We start from the raw sequence: 18,414 nt of genomic DNA on the forward strand, positions 1-18,414 counted from the left end.
TTTCACTTTCAAAGAGGGGAAAGAATTCCACCCACTGCCAGGACAGTGGAAGCCAGTGGTTTTGCCCCTGTTCAGCCTAAAAACAACAACAACAACAACAACTGAAGAGCTCCATGCTTCTCATCTTATATCTCCCAAGTGTCTGGACGACTCGCGAGTTTGTTCTTAAAACATGTTTTTATCCTCCATATTTATTTATTTAAATTTTATTTCATTCATTTAGTTATAACAAAACAATTAGACACTAACACAAACATTCTCAACGTACTGAATGAAAGGGAGCAGAAAGAAGAATAATCTTGTATTATCTGCCCTTTACCCCAAAGAAATACATTTACAAAGAGCCAAAAAAACATAACATATCCGCACCAACACAATCAATTTCAAAAATATTCCTAATAATAACAAATACTGATGACAATAATAATAAAATTAAATAGCTGTCCTCCTTTAGGTACATTTTCCCTTTAAAACTTCAAACAAAACAGAATCTGACATTATTATTTTTCATGACAATCAGAGACAAACGTCTTTCTTCAACATACTGGCTCTTATTGTTCTGTCAGATGTAAATATTGATTTGGATTCTTTGGTTTCTTTGTTCAGACGTCGACTGCGAAGCCGTCAGCGGACGGAAACGAGTGAAGTCGTGAACACAGTGATTGTCTGGAGGCAACAGCGTTTAGTCTTGGCAAAAGAAAATAGAGCTGCAAGAGTTTCATAAACACCAAGGGTTGAAAAAAAAAACCTGTGTGACACCACACAGGCAATATGGAGAGTTTTTTTAATGTGTGTTTGTTTGTTTTGTGGATTGTAAAATGGCCGCAAAGCCTTTAACGACGCGGCCCATCTGTGAACCGTCGCTTTCCTGAACACGCCTTCGCCTCCTCAGGTTCTTCGTCTTGTGCGTCTTGTGTGGCTCTGATGTATTATTCTTTCCTCCAGCAGTGAGGGACGAACAGAATGTTTTGCTCACTGTTTATATCTCGCTAATGCAGTCGTCCCCCTCCCTCAGCCTTCACCTGTCACACTGTTTTTTCGTGGCATCATTTCAGTCCTTGGGTTCACAAGCTTTTGCACGCCACGGCCCCCAACAAACAGCATTAGCATCTGGTTACTCGAGACCCTCTGTACAAACCAACAGAATGTTACAATGTATTTTCTTACTTTTATTTGCTATCCAATAATTGTTACACTTGTTTACCATAAGGACACTGCCAACTAACATGTTGATGATCATGGACATGGTTGTGTCTTCTGCAGCTGGCAGGCAATCATATGATGCATTAATATAGATTATACTCAGTAATAATGATTAAATAATAATTAGATTATGTCTGATAATAAGAATTAAAAAATCATTTGATTCTAATATTTATTTATGGCCTTCTTATCGTCACTCCAATCTTTTGCGGGCCCCCCCTTCACGTCCCCTGGTGCCCCTCCCCTACTTTGAAAACCACTCATTTAGGCCACACTGCCCACCAGTGAACCGCATCAACCAGACCTTGACAGAGTTTCCTGCCTGGATTGCAGTGAGCCAGCGAGTGAGCGAGGTCATAGTCAATGAGATGTGTGGATGTGTCGTCGCACAAAACAGCCATTATTAGATTTTGATTCCACATCACATCACTTCACACACACACACACACACACACACACACACTCTCCTATTATGGAGACAAGATCCCCCTTGTGCAGACAACTAAGAAATCTGGTTTTTTTCAGAAGTGAACAGCATGTAGAATGCGAGTAGAAGGCCAACTGAACCCTTCACAGACAAGAAAACAGCTTGAACTGCAGTTTGATTTTCTTCTAAAAAAAAATGACATAAGGTCGACTATGACTTTTCTGACTCTGACTTTTCTGACCTTTTTCAACCCTACTGAATTTTCTGAATTTTCGGACTCTTCTGACTTTTCCGACTCTTCTGATTTGTCCGACTCTTCTAACTTATCTGACTCTTCTGCCTTTTCTGACTTTCCCGACCTTTCTGACTCTTCTCACGTTGCCGACTCTTCTCACTTTTCCCGACTCTCCTCCACAGATGGAGACGGAGCCCGTGGTCGCCTCTGAGCCGGTGTTCTCTGTTGCGCCCTGCGTCCAGGTACCGGCCGCCGTGGTCCCCAATGGCTCCTCCTCTGCTGGCGCCACGCAGGCCAAGGGGGGGAAGGTGACGGCTGAGCAGCTGGCTGCCGTGGAGGACGAGGACCTGCTCGACAAGATGGTACTTCACTTGGCAGCCGAGATTTAATAGCCGGTGGCCACTTTATTCCCCAAACCCAAACCCCCCCCCCAACTCGCACAGACAGTTTGTCTTATTAGCAGTTAATCTTGGTGCCAATGGGGGAGTCTGTTTAAGCGCAGTGCTTTGCTGTATAAATAGAGCCGAGTCACTTTAGAACTGCTCTAATTGTTGGTGCATTCATGTTTGTTTTTTCCCTGGCCGCAGCTCGACGAGTCCAAAGACTTTGAGGAGAGGAAGCTGATCCGCGCTGCCATGAGGGACCTACGCAAGAAGAAGAGAGGTGAAGAGTCTGGTCATTCACTTTTTGTAAAAAAGAAAAGAAAAAAGGAAAAAAAGAAAAATCACTTTTAAAAGTATCAGCTGATTTATTTCACATCATCCTGGGTTCCATCCAACGATGTGGATTTTAAGCAAACTTGAATTGTATTTCTTGCCCACTCTGCCCCCTAGAGGCCATGCTGGGATGCACTCAAGAGGAGATAGGTAGGGTGGGTTTGTTTGAAGTGTGCATGGCACTAACGGTACTAAAGCATTCAGCACTTGGTTTGTTTGGTTTTGTTTTTTGCCGTGTGCACTTGGTGTGTATTCACACTTGTCGGCTCCGTGTGCACAGACAAGCATCAGGGAATGTTCGGATGTGTTCTCCCAGGAGATTAGGATGAACCCTGGTCAACCTGAAGACTGACACAGGCTATATGACTGGCTATATGGCTGGGTGTGTTGCTCTAGCCGCAGCTGTGATCCTCCAACCTGAGGTTGTCCTCGTTGTTGTTTCTTTGCCGTGCTGTGGACACGATGCTGAGATGAGATTCACCTCCTCAAATTCGTCTCCTCGCTTTCAATCCATCTTGGTGGCCGTCAGATGAGCCGCTGGCCGTTTGTTTACTTCCTCCTCCTCTTTTTCCACTGACATCATCCTCCCTTCGTCTCCTCTCGTCTGTCCTCACCCCTCCTCTCTTCCCCCCTCACCTTTCCTCGACTCCTCTCCCCTCTCTCTCCCTTCTCTTCCTCTGCTGCCCTCCCTGCCCCCCTCAACTCCCCCTCAACTCCCCCTTCATCTCTCCTTTCTTACCTCTACTCTGTCTTTCCCTCCTCCGCCTCCTCCTCATCCTCCTGCTCCTCTCCCCCCCCCCCCTCTCAGACCAGAGAGAGAAGGAGCGTGAGACTCGTCTGCAGGAGCTCCGGCAGCAGCGGGAGGAGCGGAGCCAGAAGGGTCGCGGTGGAGCCGGAGCAGGAGAGGTGGTGATGAGGAAGGTGGAGAAGTCGGCCGACGGCTCCAGCCTCAGCCAAGTCACAAAAACAAACCGCTTTGCTCAGTCTGGTATTTCTGTCTTTCTTGTTTGTTTGTTTTTTTAAATTGTTAATCGTTTACATCTTTGCTTTCCCAATTTGAAAAATAAATGTTTCTTTAGCCGGTGCTTGCACTGCTGTAATCAACACAGAAGTACTTTTCATTTCCTGAAACTCCAAAAAAAACCAACAAATTAAATAAATGTCGGTGGTATATTTTTCTTCCTGATGAAAAACGCTGCTTGGTGTTTGTGTTTAGACAACGGGAGCCGGTCGACTCGCAGCACCGTGGTGGAGTCCAGCTTCATGCAGAAAACAGACAGTCAGTCGCTTTCACTTTGCTTCCAACAACAATCCTCAATCAATCAATCACCAGCACCAACAAACCTGTCCAACCAAATCCATCAATCCATCTGTCGACGTACGTCGTCATCCTGCCGTTGTTTGTGTCTTTCAGGAGGCACCGTGCAGTCAAAGTCCTACAGCTTCACCTCCTCCTCCTCCTCCTCTTCCTCCTCCTCCAACGCAAGCAGGAAAGTGGGCAGGTACGTCATCGGGCAGCGGCTCGTCTGGCCTTTGAACGTGGATACAGATTATTTTTTTAAAACATCCACATGGATGATGTTTGCTGGAGGCTCATTGTAAAATTAGGTATTACATATCGTCAGTTTTAAAACTCACTATTCTCCTGCTGTTGACTCGGTCTTTTACCTCTTGGCTTTTTACTGAGAAGGTTCATGATGCTTCTACTGTGTTGAAGTCATGGACAAGAGTCAGCCGGAAATACTGTGTACGCAACATCAGGAAAAGAAGAACTTGCATAAACATTTCACTTCCAAATTTATTGACTCATTACGAGATCAATTCTAGTGACCTTTGGCCTCTACAATGACAAGAGGTGCTCAAAGTGGTGGCGGCCATCGGCCACAGCAAACTACTGCTGGTTAACGTTTGTTACCTCGACACTTGTCGATGCTACGTTCATGAGGGTAACGCCACCTGTCGGGGAAACGCGGTACAACAGCACACACTGTTGTCATTTGATCAAACTTCCAAAGAGGTAAATATATGTCGAGAAGTCCTTATACAACATAAATATCGATGCAAGTTTTTCTTTTCCTGGTGTATGTACATTATTTTGGCTGTCTGTGTAGACAGTGTTGCTTGATTGTTTTCTGTACTGTGAATACTATGAATGTATGTTTATCTATTTGTATCATGTTCTTATTTTATGTGGATCCCAGAATAAAGAATAAAAACTAAAGCAGATGATGTAAAGTGACTCTCTCCTGGTCTCTCTGTCACAGCGTGTTTGACCGCGAGGACGACACCTCCGTCGTGGAGCGGCGGCAGGCCGAGAGGCGCAAGGAGCTGATGAGGGCGCAGACGATGCCCAAGACGTCGGCCACGCAGGCCCGCAAGGCCATGATGGAGAAGCTGGAGAAGGAGGGAGGCGGGTGAGGATAAACACCAGAGCTTATCGCTACCAAAGAAAGAAGAGGAAGAAGAGGAATAGCCGCTCACAGCGTGGAAACATTAAACAGCAACCGATCCTCCCTCACTTCCTCACACTCTCTCTCTCTCTCTCTCTCGCCCGCCCTCCCTCAGCACCGGGAACCAGGCGCTGGCCAAGGTAAACAGAGTGCAACGCTCCACCAGCTTCGGGGTGCCCAACGCAAACTCCATCAAGCAGATGCTGCTGGACTGGTGCCGAGCCAAGACTCGATCCTACGAGGTGAGCCGCTCGTCTTCTCCCCCTCGCCCGGCCAAGTGGAACTGAAGCTGAACCACAACACCAGATAGATGGAAAGTTTAAGATGTACTTAGTATTAGTATTAAGTACTTAATTAATTAAGTAACTTTAACTTTAAATGTATTATTGTTATTATTGTTTTTGTTGTTATTATTATTATTATTATTATTATTATTATTATTATTAATAAATGGTAACTTAATTAATGAATTAATTACGAAGTATTAATATTAAGCATTAGTATGTACTAAGATGCTTTATTGATCTCCAAGAGAAATTTATTTCACTGCATTTACAGTAGCTTGAAAGGGAACTGGTGTAATAAAAGCCTGCAAAAGTCAGCTATAGTATGAAGAGGGATGAAAGTATGGTATAAAATAAAAATAGAAATAAAAATAACAAAAATAAAATAAAATCTTACACTTATATATATATATATATATATATATATATATATATATATATATATATATATATATATATATATAAATATATATGTATATATATATATACATATATATGTATATATATATATACATGTGTATTATGCATACTGTATGTACATATATATATATATATATATGTGTATTATGTATACTGTATGTACATATATATATATATGTGTGTGTGTGTGTGTGTGTGTGTGTGTGTGTGTATGTATATATATGAAATATACATTGCAGTGGTGCATAATGAGTGTGTGGCGTACAGTTGTGCAATGGGCAGCAGCAGGAGCGACAGATCGTTATATGGATGTGTGTGAGAAAGTGTGTGTGTGTCCTCAGGTGCCTAAACCCACATCATTGGGAACATTTGCATAGTTACAGCAACAATTTAGTGCAAAAAAAAGAAAAATTTAAAATAAATGAATAAATAAATACAATATTTCTAGGGTTTGAAAGGAAAAGAACAAAGATGATATTTACTTCCTCAGGACAATTGAACTATTTACGAGCTAAACCACCAGCGCCACCAGCAGCATTGGCACCAGCTCCAACTTTGGAAATGTTTCCGTTCCGCTTCACTCGCTCATCCCGACCGACTGACGTGTCTCGTTTTATTTCTCTCCTCCTCCCTCCCTCACTCCCTTCCTCCGTCCCTCCCTCCCACGCTCCACTCAGCACGTGGAGATCCAGAACTTCTCGTCCAGCTGGAGCAACGGCATGGCCTTCTGCGCCCTGGTGCACAACTTCTTCCCAGATGCCTTCGACTACAGCGCCCTGAGCCCCAGCAACCGCAGGCACAACTTTGAGACGGCCTTCAGCGCCGCCGAGTGAGTGATGGGACACACACCGACACTGACACACTGCGTGTGTTGTCAGTTTGTGTTGTTTGTTTGTTTGTTTGAGTCTCGGCCAGTCACGGCTGGAGAAGCGTCGTCAGCTGCGAGTGCTTTTCCACCGTGGAGAAGCTGTGAAGGAGCCATATTGGCATCGTCCACACACAGTCCACGCCCCACTTCTTGGTTCCTCCTGGTTCCCCCTGGTTCCTCATGGTTATTCTCAGTTTCTCCTGGTGTCACCTGGTTCCTCCTGGTTAATCCTGGTTTCTACTGGTTCCTCCTAGTTAATCCTGGTTTCTCCTGGTTAATCCTGGTTTCTCCTGGTTCCCCCTTGTTCCTCCTGGTTTCTCCTAAATTAATCCTGGTTTCTCCTGGTTCCATCTGGTTCCTCCAACATGACCGGGATGGATCCCCACAGTGTTGGAAGCTGCTCCCCGAAGGGAGTTTAGCTCTGCCGGGTTTTCCCGTTTCCACCTTAACACCTCAAGTTTTCCGCCTCTAAAACGCTCAGCGTCTCCTGCTGTGACGTCCTCCAAGGAATCCAGACAATTAAGAAGAACAAAAGCCCACACATCCCAAAAAACAACCAGTTCAGGCTTTCATTTTCAACGCCCCTCTTCCCCTCCGATCCCTCTCTCTCTCTCTCTCTCTCTCTGTCTCTCTCTCTCTCTCCCTTTGTGTCCTCCTCTTCTTCTGTGGTCCTCAACCTCCTGGCAACACACCGTCCACCTGCGACTGGTTGTATGTTTTGCTCACGTGCTCTCAGCAGAACCATGTCCGTGATGATGGATGATCACCAAAACTCCGCCACTCCCACCTCTCTCTCACCACCACTTCCTGTTGTCACCCCCGACTACCTCCTCCTCCACCCCCACTCCCACTAGTTATTGCGACACGACGCCCACACACACCTACATGCACGCTACGCTGTGCACCAGTGTTTGAGTGTGTAGTCACATGTAGTAGTTGGTTATGTTGTTGTTGTTGTTGTTGTTGGGTTGTTTTTTTCACAGTGTGATTTCTTTTCCATTTTAAGGTCCTATATTATGCAAAATATAACTGTACCAATGTGCCGTGGCGAGGAAACGTCTCTGGTGTCATTGAACCGAGGTAGCGGCTAAAATTAAGCTCTGGAAATCTGCAATTTGTGATGTCACAAAGGGTGCAGATATGTCTTCTTTTTTAGTACCTCAGTTTCAGTATTATTTTTATTTTATTTTGCGGGAGGCTGTGAACACAGGGCTAAAAAAAAAAACAGCAGGTATATTATGGGACCTTTAAATTAGCCACACTTTTCTCCCAGTGCACAGTGAACAAACGACAAGGCTGAATAAGCTTCATTCCAGGCTTATTCGACCTTTTGGTTTGCTTTGCTGTGTGTGTGTGTGTGTGTGTTTGCCTTGTGTAAAGTGATGATGTTCATGAAGCATGTTGACTCATGGATATATATTTGTGAACACAGAATGTAATTGTTGTTGTTTCTCTCTGTGTGTCTCCTCACCCTTATTGTTTTATCACTTGGTTGCTCACTGCCTCCTGTTTTTCTTCCCCTCCTCTCTCCTCCTTTTGTCCACTCTTTGTTATTGTTTTTTTTTTCTTCTTTTTTCCAATTTCTTCTCCCTCCTTATATGTGTACATCACCTCCGTCCTCCCCCGTCTTTCCGGGGCCCTTGTGTCCTTCTCTCCCTTGGCCTGGCTCGGCCCGGCATGGCGGACAGGAAACTGGTGGACTGTCCGCAGCTGCTGGATGTGGACGACATGGTGAAGATGCGCGAGCCGGATTGGAAGTGTGTGTATACGTACCTGCAGGAGTTCTACCGGGGCCTGGTGACAAAGGGCCTGGTTAAAACCAAAAACTCCTCCTAGAGTCGCGTCCCCCCCAACACCTTAATCTGAAGCCATGGTGAGAGAAGGAGTGAAAGCTCACTTTGATTGTGACAGATGTGTGGGAACAGTGGGTGGAGGGTGTGTGTGTGTGTGTGTGTGTGTGTGTGTGTGTGTGTGTGTGTGTGTGTGTGTGTGTGTGTGTGTGTGTGTGTGTGTGTGTGTGTGTGTGTGTGTGTGTGTGTGTGTGCGCGCTTGAGAGTGCGTGTGATAACATGAGTAAGGAAGATAAATTAAATAGAATAGATTAGAACACCTTTAATAATCCCACATTGGGGAGATTTGCTTAATTACAGCAGCAATGTCGTGCAAAAGAGAAGCTTTCAATGGTTTTATTTGTCACATGTCACGTTACATGGCCGTGAAATTGGCATTGCAGAACCTGACTGACCTTGGAATAAAGAAAGTGTAAAAAAAAAAAAAAAAAGAAGAAGAGAATTTTAAAAGTGGCCAGTGGCCGTTAAATATAGGATTTACAATATACAAAAATACAAGTTAAAAAGATTAAAAAGTGACTGGCACGGATGAGGGTGATTGAAGTGTTATGTAGTACTATACAATACTATATAGTATAATATAATATTAGTAATATTATAAAATTAGTTGCAAACAATGGAATGCAAAAATATGATGCTGTACCATCATAATATATAATAACAGCTATTATAATAATAATAATAATGATGATAATAATAATAAAAATAATAATAATCTCTAAATCATCTAAAATGATGTCGTAAAATAACAGTAATAATAGTAGCGGTGGTTATAATACTAATAGTGCAATATAATATAACACGATAATAATCAATATAGTATAATTAGTTACTTAATTTTTGAAATGTAATATACAGTGTATAGTATAATAAAAAATCTAAATATAATATAGCATATATATGTTATATAATATTGCAACTATACATGAATTCACATGGTTTTGGGTATTAAGGTGCAATAAAGTGCTAGATATTGTGGGATGGTTGGATGGCAGAGTTCAGAGCTCAAATGGTTCGAACGGGTGAAGAAACTTTTTCCTCGGCCTCTCCGTGTGAGCTCTGTGGCAGCGCAGGCACTTACCTGACCATAGAGTCACTCCTTGGAAGATGCACTCCTCCGCAGACCTCACTCCTCCCTGGAGGTGCCCGCAGGTGCCGAGAGGGAACCAGGATGCTCTCTGTGTGGTGGCAGAGTGGAAGGTTGTCAAGGTCCTCTGAGAGACTCTGAGTCTCTTCAGCAGTCGGAGGTGGTGAAGGCGCTGCTTTGCCTTCTTCACCATGGCCTTTGTGCTTTGTGTGTGCAGTGCTCCATGTTAAATCCTCAGAGATGTATTTAAACTTGCTGACCCTCGACCAGAAGTGGTGTGCAGGTCCTCTGCCTTATCGGATAGAAACCCTCAACCATCTCCTTAATTAAAAAGAAATAAAAAATAAATAAATAAAATGAAATCAAATATTTATAGGGTGAGAAAAGAAAAAAAAACACACACACACAAGATATTTACATGTCATGGACATTTGGACCGACAAGTTAGTAACAAACACAGTGGATGGAAAAGCCCAAGTCAAGGCTGCCCTCACGTTTTTGATCAACCACAGTAGGAATCTGAAGCTCCTGAGGCTGCAAAATACCAAACATGGTGTGTGTGTGTGTGTGTGTGTGTGTGCGCGTCAGTGTGTGTGTTGTTTTGTGTGTTTGTGTCCATTTGCGCACACATGGCCCAGGCCTGCTGCCAGGATGATCTGCAGCTCAACACTTTAAAAGGAGCTGCGGCATCGCGGCGTCTCGCGGCGAGGAATTGAGATACAAAGCAGAGGCTGCGTTGAAAGGCTCCTCCGCTGGCCTTTAACAGGTGTTTATGCGCTCGGCTTGTAAAGCCTCCTTTTTTAAAAAAAGACCTTGCCATGGTGACTGCAGCCCCGTGACCACAGTCCACACACACACCTTGTTAACGCAACCGGTTTTGTGTTGTTAACATTTATTTCCTGCGCAAAGCCGGGTTTTTTCCCCCTTCTAAATCGTAATTCTAGCCTTTATTTGTGCAGGATGTGTACATTATGTGGAGATAATGCCTCCCTGTGGTCACTCTCTGCATAGCTCGCATGTGAGATCCTTATTCCTCCACAAAGACTGTTTATTTCCGCCGGCCTCATTACTGGCTTTTATTTAAAGAGAGCTTTGAAAAGAGGTTTATTTAAAGGCATCGTTTGTCTCACAAGAGCAAAAAAAAAAAAAAACCCAAAAAAGAAACAAAAACATGGCTTCAGCCTGATTAGACCGTGTAGCCTCCTAGCTAGCTTTCAATGGCAAGGTCATCTTCCTGTGTTCAGGGTGCGTTTGATGACAATACATAAGCTGTCTGGAGTCATGTGTCATTGATTTTTTTTTTTGTGAGTGAGTTTTTGATTGCTTGCAGACAACAATATGATTCCACTTGCTCAAACAATTTCCCTCCAGAATCTCCTTTGACTGCAGGGTGGAAGGATCCTGGCTGTAGTCTCAATTTGGGTGAACTTTTCCTTTAATGAGAAACGTTGCGAGGTCATTCAAATTAGTGTGTGCGCGTGCGCGTGTGTGTGTGTGTGTGTGTTTGTTTGTTATAATTGTGTTTTTGATCTGGTGCGGATCCACTTGGTATGTCAGCGAATCATAACAAGTGTCTGATTTTCATTTGGTTCGTCCTTCTTGAAATCTGATGAGGACGTCTCCGCCCGTCCCGCCCGTCTCATCTCCCCTCCTGTCTGTCGTCCCCGCCCGCTCGCTCCTTCAGGACCTGCGTCAATTGCATGCCGCTGCTGGAGGTGGAGGACATGATGATCATGGGCAACAAGCCCGACTCCAAGTGTGTCTTCACCTACGTCCAGTCCCTGGTCAACCACCTGCGCCGATACGAGATGTCCATGGGTCGGCCCTGTGACCTCTGACCTGTGCTCGTTGAAGTGTTAGCGCCCCCTACCGTACCCGACCCGACCCGACCCCATCACCAGCCCTGACTCCACCTTCCATCTCCATCTCCATCTCCACCTCCACCCGACTGACCTGGTCGGAGCTGCACATCCCTAGTGACTCTGGGGCTTTCGCATGTGTGTGTGTGTGAACCACTTTGATAACTATCTCTGTCGGCAGTTGGGATGTTTTTCAGTTTTACTGTACTTCAGTTCTGCTTTAAACACACATTATTTACACAGAATACACCTGAAAGGTTTTTTTTTTTTTTTTTTTTTTTAAAAAAGATGTATCTTTTTAAGGTTTCAAGTTTTGCATCTCTTTTGTACGCCAACTCTTTGTACCAGGTGATAATTAACATGCAGACGCTGTCTGGAAAATGCATCCAGAGAGATCAAGGTATAATATTTTTATTTCCCCCTTTTAAGTTATTTACACCACCATTTTTACCAGCTACTGCTACACCTTGTTTTGTTTTTTCATTTTTGCAGTTCCATTTCATTGCTGTATTTATGTACTTGCAGAGGAAACAAAGTACACTCAGCCATTTCTAAAACGTGCATTATCCGGCTCCCTTTTCAATACTTTGTGTATTGAACAAGGGGTTTTGTCAAAAAAATAGCTTGCACAGATGCAAAGTGATTTTTTTTCTCCTGCTGCCCAGTAATAATACAAAGCGCTTTTGGGACCACATTGTCCAACATTATTCCCCTCCTTTGTTCTTGTACTGTCAGAAATATACTTCTTGGACAAAAGACGCTGACGGTCCGACACGTTTTGCTCTGCATGACCGAGATCGCTCGTACGAATAAGCTCACAGCAATGCTGCCATCCTCAGCCAGCATCTCACACACACACACACACACACACACACACACACACACACACACACACTCACAGAGAGAGAGAGAGCTCTTTTTAGAGGGCTCATTATTTATACTTGATAACGTGTTTCTTAAATATGTTATTTTTGTTAGAGTTTATGCTTTGAAAAGCTCAAACTTTGTGTACAAGTCAAGCCAGCTTGTTGCTTAGTCCCTCAGCAACGGCAGATTGTATATTTGATGACCCAAAGCTAATGGATACTTTTAAATGAAGATTCTTTTTTTTATTGTGCTTGTAAAATTGAGATTCTATAGTTAAGATGTCAGAAATCTAATCAGAGCCGAGTTTCTTTGGGTGAAAACTATTTCCTGAAGCTCTGCTTAAGTGGGTTTAGAGATACGAGGATTTAATGCACCGCTGCAAACTAAAGAAAAACGACAAAAACTACCTTCACACATTGGCATTGAGTGATGTATAGAAAGAACTTCAACGCCTTGTAACTTGATGTTTCTGTGCACCACATGTTAAATGTGAATTAAACAACTCGAGAAGTCAGTAAAGCTTTTGTGAGATTATTTCTTTCCATGCAATAACCAGTTTAGTCTGTCAGGCCTAAGTGTAGGAGGGGAAAGGGGTAGAGGGCACGACAACAGTAGTGCTGAATACAAGAAACACCAATGACAGTTTTTATACATTTTTATTATATTCTTCTCACTGTACCTAAATCCTCATGTGTGTGTTTGGCTCCAACCCACCAGAACATGGTGCATCAACCCAAGGCCGGTCAGAACCTTTTAGCCTTGGGCTTCATTCAGTTTCACAATGGGCGGGAAGCAATAGGACACACAAGAACATTTAACAGCAGCGGAGAACCACAGACACACGATGAACCAGGAGACAAAGTAGAAGAGACAACATTTCATTCCAGAGGGTTTTTTTTTTTTTTTTTTTTTGTCTTCGCACTGACAGAGTGGACTCTTAAGTTATTATTGCTGTAAAAAATAAAGGTCAAATAGCAAGAATGATATGTGCAAAGTCAGACCTTGAGCAGGCCTTCTGCTGATGCTTCTGTTTCTATCCTCACGTGAACACTGATCCACGACCTGCTGGCTGCTGTCCTGCTTCCTCTGGGTCAGCCAGCCAGCTAGCCAGCCGGTCATGGAGCAGCCGAGGGGCAGTGTGGGTAAAGTGAGCCGTTCTCTTTCTGTTTCTTTCTCTTTGCACCCCAGCAGCTGATGGCTTAGAGGTCAGTGTGCTGGGCCTCCGTCCGGGGCTCTGGGGAGGTGGTCTCTGTGGCGGGGGTGGAGGTGGCCTCGTCTTTGAACGGGCTGTCTTTGGCGGGAGAGAAGCGGAACTCTTCTGGCACCTCCTCGTTGGCCGTGGTCTTCTTGTAGAAGCCCAGTTTGCCCAGCAGCTCGTTGATCTCGGAGCGGGTCATGTCTGACAGGGGGACCCTCTGAGGGGTGACAGACAGGTCAAATAAAACGTGAGACAAAAGGTTTTCCTTTTTCTCCGCTACAGGTTTTTGTTGGAAGAAAAATATGATTAATTTATGCTCATTGTGTGAAATAAACCAGCATGAGTGATATGAATTATTAGATGTTTGTTTGCTCCAGTTTTGTTGCTTCTGTTTCAGCCGTAAAGACAAAGTGAATCTCTTTCATTTCACTCTTTCTTACCTCTTTATTTTCATTATTCTCTTACTCTGTGCACTATTTCATGTACAGATTTGCTGATTGAGCAGCTGCAAAACTCAATTTCCTTCCGGATAAATAAAGCACTTATCCATCTATTACAGGACTAAATACGTTTTGTCAAAATATAAAGTTTGATTGTAAAATGTGAAACGTGGTTTGCAGTGGAACACTGCCCCCAACTGGCAAAAAAGGAAAAGTGTCAACCAGTTATCTTTCTCTATTAGTCTATCCTCTACTTTTAGAATGTGTGTGGGCCAAAGCGCACAGTTAAAAAAAAAAAAAAAAAAAAACACTGATTCCTCAAGTATTGTTTTTCCACAAGAGGAATACAAATCTAACCTGGCTCACGAGGAAGCTAAAGCTCAGGCTACGATCTACAATCCCCTTCGATACCGGCAAGGGCCACATTAGCGTAGAACAATTACAGCGGGACACACAAGACTTACATCCAGTTCTTCATAGTAGTGGTTGAGGAGGACAAGCTCAGGGTCGGCGCCGGGGATGTGTTTCATCACCAGGTTGTGGCTGAGAAGGTGACGGCAGTCAAGGACAAGGGTGACACATGCCAGGCAAAGAGATGCGTTTGAAAACAGAGGAAACTTGGTGTGGAAGGATACTACAGAGGGATGTCCTCGACCACGAAGGCTTTGACCTGCAGACAGAGGACAGGATCAATGCTTTATTCTCACGTGGTAGTTTTTTTTTTTGAATGGTGGATTCACTGAAACCCGCAATGTTAAGCATTCAGTTTTACAGGACCCCCCCCCCTGGGCCCTTTGAGTACCGTCTATGTGATTCAATTTCCCACTTATGACAGATAATAAGAGAAGGGACGCAATATGTAAATGAACAGCTTTGCCAACTCTTGCATATTCACAGAAATACCTGTACTTAATGTCCATTACTATGCTTGTCCCTTTCAAAATCAACGTTAAAATAAATAACAACTCAAACGTCTTGCCTCTCTGAGCCTGTTCAGCTGTCATCCACCACAAGACTGGGAATGAAAGAAAAGGAAATAGTTAGTGGCCATACTGACAAAATGCTCGCGAAATGACGTCACACAACGCAGTGTGCAACGCCTTCATTCATTCGGTGTGCGGGAACTTCGGCGTCTGGTGTCAGCGGCGGCACAGTTGAGTGTTGGATCGTTCACACGGATCCCAGAAGGGACACCGTCCGGCCGGAGGCTTCAGGTGTCTTCCGCAAGAATAGCATAGAAGAATAGCGGCTCGACAAGCGATCCCGTGATGACACGGCGGTGATTCGGTGACACCCTGAGGGGAAGTGCATTGTTTGAAAGAAAGAGTCGAAGTTGGAACTCCTCTCTCCTGCAGGGAACCCGAACCCTCGCCGACACGCCCTCGATACCTTCACGCAAAAAGGTGGTTTCGTTGTCGATCAGATGCGACAGTAATGTACGTGTTTATGTAATATCTGCGCGTAAAGGAAACAATTCCAGGCGAAATGCGTACAAAGAGGAGAAAATACAGCGCGCATGCGCAATTGTGCAAAAAAGAGCAGCCGATCGCAAATTTCAGGAAAAAAAGAAAAAAAAAAGAAGCGAAGTCCAAGCAATCGCAGCTGTTTAAATGGTTAAAAAAGTAATGGCACTCGGCGAGTTTTAGCATTTCGTTCGTCATATATACACAGAATATATAAGCAGGACGGTGGCCGGACTCTACCTCCACCCTCGCCCTCGCCAGACCCTCCAGCTTCTTCACATCCACGTCGTAGGCCGGGACGCAGTGGATCAAAGCGGCCAGCAGCACGACCAGCCGCATCGTGTTTCCTTCCTGGTTCAAGCCGTGGACCAGGACGGCGCTCTGCTCCGGGATCAAGCAGCTGGAGTTGTGTGTAGGTGGAAGTGGGCCTGGGCTGGGAGAGGGTCGGTGGACCTGGAGGAGAGGCGGAGATGATGATGATGATGATGTGCCACGATGTCACGTCCGGATCTCTTGCCACGTCAAGCTGTTCTCGAGAGGCGTGGAGCGCGCTCTGTCATTGGTTATCTTGCACATCAACACAATGCAAATATATATTGCATATATATTTATGTGTGTGTGTGTGTGTGTGTGTGTGTGTGTGTGTGTGTGTGTGTGTGTGTGTGTTTACATGAAACGTACGAAATTATAATAAGCGCATGTAAGACATATTGTAAAATATATATAGCATATATATTTATATATATATATATATGTGTGTGTGTGTGTGTGTGTGTGTGTGTGTTTGTTTACATGAAACGTACGGCATTATAATAAGCGCGTGTAAGACATATTGTAAAACCTTCAACCAACCTTCACTTGCTTCAGTTATTTTTTTTTTATATATATAATCCAGTTATTAGTTATATTATATCATCAACCACCACTGGAAGTTGAATGTGATGGCTTTAGCTACTATGACAACAACAAAAGCTTTCAAATTCGGAAAGAACGATAGCGATCATTTGCGGTCTTTAAAAAGTGTTACGTGGGCGTTACATTAAAGAGAACCTTTAGATTTTAATTCCCAGTGTGCCGCTAAACTATTTCATGGTGTCTACGTCAAATGTGTCGTCGAATGTAAAAAAAAACACACACAAAAAAAAACATGTATAATTTTACTAAGCGAAATGCTTTTTTTAAATTTTAGCAACGCACGTGAGAAGATCTCTCCAACTCAAACAAAGCTCTTGTTTGAGTTGGAGAGAAATAGGACCCCCCTCCCCCAATACTAATAATAATAATAATAATAATAATAATAATAATAATAATAATAATAATAATAATAATAATAATAATAATAATATATACATAACAAGTTTACTTGGTTATTATTTGAGCGTGTTTGAACCGTGGGAACCAACTGCCACTATAACTATGCCGCGCACTTCTAAATACCAACCACTCGGGGGTGGTGGTGCGTCACCGTCCACTCTTCAACCTAGAAAGACCCATCTTGCCCGGCTCACAGGCGACATAATATCAGATTTTGTTTGGAAAGGCGAACAGACATTTTTATCGGCACCCTGACAGACAAGTTTTCAATTGTTACAATCGTGTGAGCCGCGGACCAGATGAATACTTCATCATCAGCTTCAGTCCTCGGCGGACAGCAGAGATGTGTAATAATGGCGGCGCGCCGATTATTTATCCATAGCGGCCACTTGAGGTACTGCATCAATTAAAAAGTAATAAATAAATAAAATAAAATAAAATCCCATGGCCCCAAAAAGCAGTTTCCCATGGACCGCAATACAAAAATAAACGCCTCTAAAACGGCTGACTGGACGCTGTGACCTGAAACGCAGTTCACAGCAAATCTTTCTATTGCAGAATTTGCAGTAATAGACTTACAGTCTTTCAAAAAAAATGTAAAGGCCAGAAAATCACCAGAAAAGAGTTTATAGAGTGTTTTCACCATCATCACATTTTTGCCAGTTACCCGGACTTGCGGCCATAATGGTGATACACAGATGTAAACAATTCAATGAACAGCACGTTGAATGTAGATGTTTGGTGGAATCTTAAATGCCAGAACTACAGGAAAGCTAAGAGGAACGCGTGGAAGCTGCAAATATATACAGAGAAGGACTCGGTCAGCGGGAGAAACAGCGATATAATGAAAGATTACGGCTAATAGGACGCAAGGATCAGTATGAGCTAGGCCCCTCGTCTTGGAAAGATGATCCGGCAGCTTTACCTTCAACATCATATCCAGATATAGTGAACTACCTCGCCTTTTCTCCAAGCTCCATGCACAGCTGAAGACCTTTGCTGTGTCTCAATTCAGGGTCTGCATCCTTGAAGTGCGCATTTTGAAAGGAAGTTGCGTCATCGCACTGCGCAAAGGCTTGTCCCAATTCCCAAGGGTGCTTAGGACGCTCAAAATGCGCACTCGTAAATACGCACTCGTTTTAGCCGATTCCAAGGATGCACCGCTACTATCCTTCGCGTACTTGTGTATCCCATGATGCTTTGCGTGCTGCTGCAAAGCATTGTAGGATCCTGGAAAGTCAGCTGCATGTACTGGTAAAGACACAACATATAAATTTAAATATTGAAGTTTCACATAAAGTATCCAGTTTTTAACGATTTTACTTATTTGATCATCCAAAGGCATCGTTAGATGGCGAACCAATGGTTAGCGTGATACTATAAAAACGTCACTGCCGGAGGGAACGGCGGTGACGAAACGAGGAAATACGCCGAAGGCCAGACCGTCCCGAGTGGTGACCGGGGAGGCGGGGTTTGGTCCGTCCTTCTAGGCTGGGTACTCGAAGAACGCTTCCTTCAGACGGAGGACACTCGGTCTGAAAGGTGCAGACCCTGAATTGAGACACAGCACTTAAGTGTTATAAAGGTTTGGATGCCTATAACCAGACAGTGTGCAGTTGGGTGAGGGAGACACAGTCTCAGCTAATCAATGGCATGTTTGTGATGAAAGCCAATGTAAGCGATGTTCTAACTCAGTGGTCACCAACCCTGCTTCTGGAGATCAACTGTCCTGC

The 18,414-nt window shown here is 43.9% G+C and overlaps 2 protein-coding genes across 4 annotated transcripts in view; one reads left to right on the forward strand and one right to left on the reverse strand.

Annotated features, from left to right (window-relative positions):
* Positions 1-12,785, forward strand: part of smtnb (smoothelin b) — a 64,428-nt gene extending 51,643 nt beyond the window's left edge. Inside the window, exons 11-21 of one of the 3 annotated variants that reach the window (XM_076025955.1) lie at positions 2,048-2,227; positions 2,453-2,528; positions 2,699-2,731; positions 3,390-3,569; positions 3,798-3,860; positions 3,996-4,083; positions 4,846-4,995; positions 5,147-5,273; positions 6,413-6,564; positions 8,292-8,476; positions 11,225-11,365. In XM_076025955.1, coding sequence (XP_075882070.1) covers positions 2,048-2,227; positions 2,453-2,528; positions 2,699-2,731; positions 3,390-3,569; positions 3,798-3,860; positions 3,996-4,083; positions 4,846-4,995; positions 5,147-5,273; positions 6,413-6,564; positions 8,292-8,439 — 1,197 coding nt within the window. In that variant the 3' untranslated portion in view covers positions 8,440-8,476; positions 11,225-11,365. Of the gene's footprint in view, positions 1-2,047; positions 2,228-2,452; positions 2,529-2,698; positions 2,732-3,389; positions 3,570-3,797; positions 3,861-3,995; positions 4,084-4,845; positions 4,996-5,146; positions 5,274-6,412; positions 6,565-8,291; positions 8,477-11,224 lie in introns of all 3 variants that reach the window. The other 2 variants (XM_076025954.1, XM_076025956.1) reach the window with 2 other exon arrangements.
* A 647-nt stretch (positions 12,786-13,432) lies between these two features.
* selenom (selenoprotein M) lies at positions 13,433-16,234 on the reverse strand. The gene is made up of 6 exons (XM_076025967.1): positions 16,220-16,234; positions 15,608-15,820; positions 14,884-14,919; positions 14,540-14,574; positions 14,369-14,447; positions 13,433-13,681 (listed from the first exon to the last, which is right to left on the reverse strand). Exons 2-6 carry the CDS (start codon positions 15,704-15,706, stop codon positions 13,466-13,468), a joined length of 465 nt encoding a protein of 154 aa, XP_075882082.1. The 5' UTR covers positions 15,707-15,820; positions 16,220-16,234; the 3' UTR covers positions 13,433-13,465.
* Positions 16,235-18,414: the final 2,180 nt, after the last annotated feature.

This window comes from Nelusetta ayraudi, unplaced genomic scaffold (genome assembly GCF_046127955.1).
Source record: "Nelusetta ayraudi isolate G7.1 ecotype Tasmania unplaced genomic scaffold, CSIRO-AGI_Nayr_v1 ptg000018l, whole genome shotgun sequence".
NCBI classification, from domain to species: Eukaryota; Metazoa; Chordata; class Actinopteri; order Tetraodontiformes; family Monacanthidae; genus Nelusetta; species Nelusetta ayraudi.